This window comes from Mus caroli, chromosome 7, assembly GCF_900094665.2.
Source record: "Mus caroli chromosome 7, CAROLI_EIJ_v1.1, whole genome shotgun sequence".
In the NCBI taxonomy this organism is placed as follows: domain Eukaryota; kingdom Metazoa; phylum Chordata; class Mammalia; order Rodentia; family Muridae; genus Mus; species Mus caroli.
The window spans coordinates 124,065,297-124,072,665 of NC_034576.1; the positions used below are offsets into that span (position 1 = coordinate 124,065,297).

A 7,369-nucleotide genomic window follows, 5' to 3' on the forward strand; every position below is an offset into this window, starting at 1 on the left:
AAAAAAAAAAAAGAGGGGGATGGAAGGAGGCACTGGAAACTTGGCTGCTCAGTGATTAAAAGCACAGCACTTCCATGGTAGCTCACAACCATCTGTAGCTCCAGTTCCTGAGAATCCAATGCCGCTTCCTGACCTCCATGGACAAGCAGACATGCAATCAAGGTCAGCCTGGTCTACACAGTGAGTTCCAGGACAGCCAAAGCTACACAGGAAAATCCTGTCTCAAAAAAACAAAATAAATAAATAAATCCATACATACATACATACATACATACATACACACACACACACACACACACACACACACACAAACACGCAGGCAAAACATTCATACAAAATAAATAAACCTAAAAAATAAAAATAAGTAAATACTACACTCACTATTAATGTTTCTCTTTCCAGAAGCACACCTGGGTTCATGTGGACAAACCTCTAACCCTTACGGCCTCAACAGGGTTGCCCAGGGTGTGGTTGATGGCCACAGCCAAGAACACTGGGCTCACAAGGGCGAGCCTGGTATTTCTGGAATGACAAGAGCTCCCTAATATCCTAAGCAAAACAGCATTCAGTTCAGTAAAGGAGTCTGGAAACGCAGGGCAACTTCATGAAGAAACAAATTACGATGGGGAGGTCCCTGGAGAGCACCACAATTTATTCGCAGCTCATCAAGTTCACAGCTGGGCAAGACTGTTGACTGTCTCTCTTCCCACACCCCCAGGTAGTGCACCGGCACCTTCCAGAATTGTGAAAGTCTCCAGGAGAGCCGAAGCTCCCCAGCTGGAACCAGCTTGGTTTCTCCATGTGCTGATTCAAATGTATGGTGCTCTCAGCAGTGGAGTCTCACGGTTTTAAAGGGCGGCCAAGAGCAACGGCAATAATTTGTATTGTTTGGAGGAGACTGTGGTACTCCACTGACAAAGAACTCAAAAAGACACAGCCCGTGCCAAACACTGCTGGGTGTGGTTGTCTGTTTGTTTGTTTTTATTTGATAGCGTATAGTGTCCAGAGCAAGAGAGCCCACTCTGTTACAGCTACATGAATCTTATGGGGACAATCAAGCACTTTCTAAGTGTGTTTAAGACCTGATCCGTAAGATGGAACTCATGTACTGCCTTGTACTGTTAGCAAAGGCAAAACCCTGTGGTTGGCTAGGGCACAGGTTCTAGGATAAACCTAATACTGTCACTCAACTAAATGGACAGAGTAATAAACTGTCCTCTAAACTATCATCTTTACACACACAGGTCAGTACATCTTTCAGTCCTCACTGCAGAAGTTCTTTTTACTGTAGATGGAGATTAACACAGAGACTCACGGTCAATGTGTAAAGAGTAAGAGACTGTGAGGTGCTCAGCTCTGAATGAAACAGCTCTATCACACTCTACCCAAGACCCGGGGCCATCGGAGAAGAGGACATAGAAAGGCTGCAAGAGCCAGAGGTAGCAGACGCCTGCAGAGAAACAGCGTGGTGTGTTCCAGCTGGGGACACAAGGGCACCACTGCACACATAAGCTCTGCAGAGAAACAGCGTGGTGTGCTAGACACAAGGGCACCACTGCACACATAAGCTCTGCAGAGAAACAGCGTGGTGTGCTAGACACAAGGGCACCACTGCACACATAAGCTCACTGTGGCTGCACGGATGACTCCTGCACAAGATCAAGCCTGCCAAAGTCCAAGCACGGGGGGGGGGGGGGGGGGGCCTCTGAAGTTCTACCCCTAGCCAAGGAGCTGTTAGCAACTGAGGGCTGCTGGGAGAGAGGGGGCCGGTTTCTTCAGAGATGCAGCCCCCAAGAGACTACCCATGCACAAGTAAATGGCATATACTGGCAGTACTAAGTAGACACAGGGTATAAAAACAAAAGCACTCACATGATAGATGGGAAAGTGGTGGAGTAGAGATGGAAAGAATTGTGGGGACAGAAACAGGGGCAGGGGAGGGGGGGCGCAAGTCTGTCCAAAATCATTACATAAGCACTGGGACATGTCGCCCCCAAGGACTCTCACGCCTCAGGTGCACTGGCAGAGGACCCAGCCCCATACTTCTTCCTTATTCTGACAAAAGTATGACTAAACTTTTCCTTTTTTCTCGTTTTCTTTCTTTCAGAAACAAGTTTTTGGTTTTACTTCTTGGGTACTGGGTATCATGTACAAAAATCACACTCTGCCTCAGATGGGACCCCAACCTCTTCAGTAACAGTCACCTCCACTCTCCTAGGGTCTCCCAGGCAACAGAAACCTGTTCTGGTTCTCTAGAAACTTGACTGTTGGGCATTTCACACAGATGGATGATGGTTTTTTATAAGTAGCTTCTTTCACCTAGAAGCTATTTATATCACTTTTTACTTTTACTTTAAAATTTTAATTAATTTGTGTGTGTGTGTGTGTTTATGTTTTTGTTTCTTAAGACAGGGTCTCTCCACATAGCCCTGACTGACCTTGAACTATGAAGATCTGATTGGCCTCAAACTCACAGATATCTGCCTGCCTCTGCCTCTGTGTGGGACTAAAGGCACATGACACCACACCTGGCTCAGCTGCCATTTTAACTTATGTGTTTAGTCACAGTCCAATGGATGGACATGCTGATAACTTCCAGCGCCCCACCTATGCAAATGATGCTCCACTGCGCATCCTTAAGAACATCCTCTTGGGCTCAGGTACAGATGTTTCCCAAGGGTTCACAGGAGGAACATAGAACACACTCTTAATTGAACAAATAGGACCCTCCAATGTGCCTGGCCCCGCCTCCCCCCACCCCCCTCCCTCCCTCCCTCCGCCCCCCAGCTTCCTCAGCCTTACTTGGCAAAGAGGGATTTCAGGGCTGTCAGCAGTCCACAGGTCCCCAGGCCATTGGTGAATTTGGCACATCTGTCAACAGCTGCAGATGCCAAGCCAAAGAGCTTGTGCACAGAGTGGCTCAGCTCCTGAACGCAGTCAATCACTTCCCCGTGTTCCTGAGCAGTAGATAAGATAAGCAAAAGCTTCCTCACACTCGAGCGCTGGCAGAGATGGCACTAACACAGAGGACCTAGCAGCATTAACATGGGAAGAGTGGCAAGGTCACCCATCTGTGGCTAAACCACCTAAGAAATCAAATAGACTCCAACTGTGATGGCCTTCAAGAGCACGGGCCAGACACAGACAGACAGACAGATGCACACACGCACACACAAACACACAGACAACACGGCACAGAAATTAACTTCTAGCATAAAAATACAACCAAAGTTTAGCTTGTTGTAGAGGTTTGAATAGGTTTCCCCCCCCCTCCCCCGAGACTCATGTAAGTGAATGCTTAGCCCATAGGGAGTGACACTATTAGTGGGTGTGGCCTTATTAAAGTGGGTATGGCCTTGTTGGAGGAAGTGTGTCACTGTGGAAGTGAGCTTTGAGGTTTCATATGCTCAAATGATACCCAGTGTGGCAGACAGTTGCTTCTGTTGCCTTTGGATCAAGATGTAGAACTCTTAGTTTCTTCTCCATGACCATGCCTGCCTGCATACTACCACGGTTTCCTGCCATGACAATAATAAATTAAACCTCTGAAACTGCAAGCCAGCCTCAATTAAATGTTTTCCATTATAAGAGCTGCCTTGGTCATGGTGTCTCTTCACAGCAATGAAACCCTAATTAAGACACACATTCTCATATTCTTCATTTCTCTTCTCTTTTTCTATGATTAATAAACTGGTTCTTAGGATAGGCCTACATCTGGGATAAATTTCCCTGCATTAGACACTCCAGAGGAGTGTTAACAGAGGGGGCCACCTCCCGCAGAGCAGGGACAGAACTGAGGCAGAGCAGGCTTCCTAGGTAGGTCACCGGGAGATGGCAGACTTCAAATGCTGTCCATAGTGGCTCGCCTCATGCTGGACACCTCAGACAACCTGAGAACAAGCACTATCTGACAGAGATGTCCTTGAGCAACCTAAGGCAAAAATCACAAAGTGGAAGAGACAGAGATTTGTAACTTAATCTCTCTGGTTTGTTTCGCTTTGTCTTTTGACTGTTGGTTTGAAACAAGAATGGAAGCACATGGGAAGCTTCACTTTCCCTTTGGACTGTGTGGGACCCGAGACATTACAAACCCGCCTGCCTTCTTCCTTCTTCCCTTTTATAGATACCCCAACCCTCCACTATACACAGCCAAGAGTCTAGCACACAGAGCGCCTGATGCATGGCTAGCGGCTGTACTGCAGTGCTATCAGACATTACCAGAGGCACAGCGCTGATCTGTATGAGAAGGTTGTTCTCCTCCATGTCGCCGTACTTCAGCTGGAAGGGTTTATAGGGACCATACACAGCATCCACCAGCTCCACAACTTTCACCAGGTTGTGGTCCTCTGTAAGGAACAAGAAATGAAAATACCAGTAGGCAAATAATCTAGACTGGATGGTGGGAACAATAGGGAAAGGTATCCTGCTGGAACATTCCCTCATTAATCTGCTTTTCTCTGTCATGGAAGCAGAGCTCTGGGCTTTGTGTGTTGTTACAACTAGTGTTACAGATACCATGCCCCAGAGCCCGTACCTATGGTGGGAAGATCTCAGATTCAGGTGAAAACTCCTGGGTCTGGACAGGGTGTGGCCATGTCAGGGCCTCTCACGGAGGCACTCCAGGTCATCTTCTGCTGCACTGTGAGTTTAAGGCCAATCTAGGCTATATGAGACTGTCCCAAAAAACCCAATCTTATGATGGTTTGGCAGCTGAGAACATATTCTGTTCTTTCAAAGGACCTGATTTTGGTCCCCAGCACCCTAGCACCAACCAAATGAGGTGTTCAGTCACCTTTAACTCCAGGTTCAAAGAGATCTGGTACCTCTGATCTCCATGGGCACCTGGACTCGTGTGCACATAACCACACTCATAACCGCTGGGGCTCCTGCTATGATGCAGCAGGATTTTCGTGTTAGTATCTGTGCAGTGTATGATGCCAACATGTTTGATATAAAGCTAACAGTAAGATAAAGGGTAGGGTGTGGGGAATTCTACAAGAAAACTATCTTTTTCAAGATGTCACGAAAAGACAAAGATGAAGTGACTGTTAGATTAGGAACACAGAGAGGTCCAAGTGCAATGTACACTAAACTAGCTCTCAGAGGGAGGCAGAGGAGGAAGCAACTAGAAAGACCTCTGAAGAGCTGGCAAATCTGAAGACAAACTGTATACTAGATATTAAACACTTGGGTAGGATAATGGTGGCAAACATTCTACTATAAACATATCTAGAAGCTGGGCACAGTGGTGCATAGCTGTATTTGCAGTCCCTGAGAAGGATCAGGAGTTGATGCTCACCCTCTGCTACATAGTGAGTTAAAGGACAACCTGAACTATATGAGACCTTGTCTCAAAAAGTCAGAAACAATACAACTTTAGTGTGTATACAAATGCACAGTTAAACACAAAATGCTACTCCTGGATGGAAAGGAAGCTGACCATTATCTTGTATTGTCAAGATTTTGTGTAAAAATATATATGACATAATGATCATGAAGTCAGCCCAAGGCCGGAGGTGGCTCAGTGGTGATTAGCACTGCTCTTTCAGAAGACCTAGGTTCAGTTCCCAATACCCACATAGTGGCTCACAACTAAATCGAGTTCAACGGGATCCAACACCCTCTTCTGGTCACTATAAGCTCCAGGCACATACATGATGCATATGCATATAACATTCAGGCAAAACATTCACATTCACCAAAGAATAAAAGCAAGAAAAAAATGCATGAACCTAAATTATTTTTTAAACTTGCTTTCTATCGTATAGTCATTCATTTATTTTAAATTGTATCTTGTATATGTATTAACTATTAAATAATAAAAATGTTAAAGATTAAAGTTAAAAATGTATCGGTAACACATTTGATAAATAACTGGGGAAAGTCCACTATATAAGAATCTTTCAGGAACATATACTAAATTTTCAACAGTGGCATTAGAGGAAACTTTCATTTGTATTATGGATTCCTTGCCAGGAATTTTTCACATATTTTATTGCCTTTTATAAGTGTACTCAATAATATATTGCTTTAAATGAATTGCTCTAAAAAATTAATGAGAAATAGATTAAGTCTCCAAACACATGAATATATAAAGAATAAGTAATCAAAAGGAAAAAATGGAACTTTTATAATATAATTTTCAAACATTAACAACCAAAGTAAAATATTTAAGGTGATACATCTTTAATTATCTAAGAACCAGGAAATGATGGGAGAAAGAACACAGTGCTGGGGTGAGGTGCAGGTTGGGGATGTACCACTCACCCTGAGGGACAGCAGAAGACACATGTGTGACAGGAACCTTTAGATTGTTCCTGAGTTAGCAACTGCAACCCTAAACTTCTCCTAGAACCTCAGGGCAGGGTCAGAAACTCTCTCAAGACAGTTTGTAAGGATTTTACGCAATAGTAGCTATAAAAAGTTAGCCACAGGGTTGAGCATGCTGGTGTGTGCCTTTAATCCTAGCACTCAGGAGGCAAATGCAGGAGGATCTCTGTGAGTTCAAGACCAGCCTGGTCTACAGAGTGAGTTCCAGGACTGCCAGAGCTATGTAGAGACCCTGTCTCAAAACAAACAAGCAAGCAAACAAATGGCATCCACCTCCTTTGAGGCAGGTCTCTCACTGGCCTGGAGCTCACCAATTAAGCTGAACAAGCTGCCCGAGGAACCCAGGGAGCCCAGGGAGCCCAGGAGCCCAGGGTGCCTCCCGCCTGTCTTCCCAGTTACAAGCATGGGATGGCATGGCTCGCTTTTCACATGAGCACTGGGGCCAAACGCAGGTCCTCACGCTCAGAGGCAGAGGTTTGCCAACTGAACACCTCCTATACTATATTATTTTGAAATTAAAAAGAATGTAAAATTATATACAACTAATATTTCCAAATATTTTGCCAGGCATGGTGGCTCATGTCTTTAATCTTAACACTTGTAAAACAGAGTCAATGTTGGGGGGGAGGGTCTGGGGGACTTTTGGGATAGCATTTGAAATGTAAATGAAGAAAAAAACCTAATTTAAAAAAAAAACAAAACAGAGTCAATGCATCTTTGTGAGTTTAAGGCCAGCCTGGTCTACATAGTGAGTTCTAAACAGGCCAGTCAGAGCTACACATTGAAACCCTGCCTCAATAAGTAAATAAAATATTTATATATTATGTGCATTACAGTATAGCATATATGCATATAATATAGACATATAGTACATAAAATATGTTTCATGTAATAATAGAGTAGTTATACATTATATAGCATAGGTTAAATATTTATAAAGAATGTTGTCTTAGTCAGGGTTTCTATTCCTGCACAAACATCATGACCAAGAAGCAAGTTGGGGAGGAAAGGGTTTATTCGGCTTACACTTCCATGCTGC

The 7,369-nt window shown here is 44.4% G+C and overlaps 1 protein-coding gene across 2 annotated transcripts in view; it reads right to left on the bottom strand.

Annotated features, from left to right (window-relative positions):
- The window catches only part of Cog7 (component of oligomeric golgi complex 7), a 60,582-nt gene that overhangs the window by 24,588 nt on the left and 28,625 nt on the right, over positions 1-7,369 (bottom strand). For both annotated transcript variants that reach the window (XM_021166756.2, XM_029479879.1), the window contains exons 8-9: positions 4,219-4,346; positions 2,803-2,957 (exon numbers count right to left, since the gene is read on the bottom strand). In XM_021166756.2, coding sequence (XP_021022415.1) covers positions 2,803-2,957; positions 4,219-4,346 — 283 coding nt within the window. The remainder of the gene's footprint in view (positions 1-2,802; positions 2,958-4,218; positions 4,347-7,369) is intronic.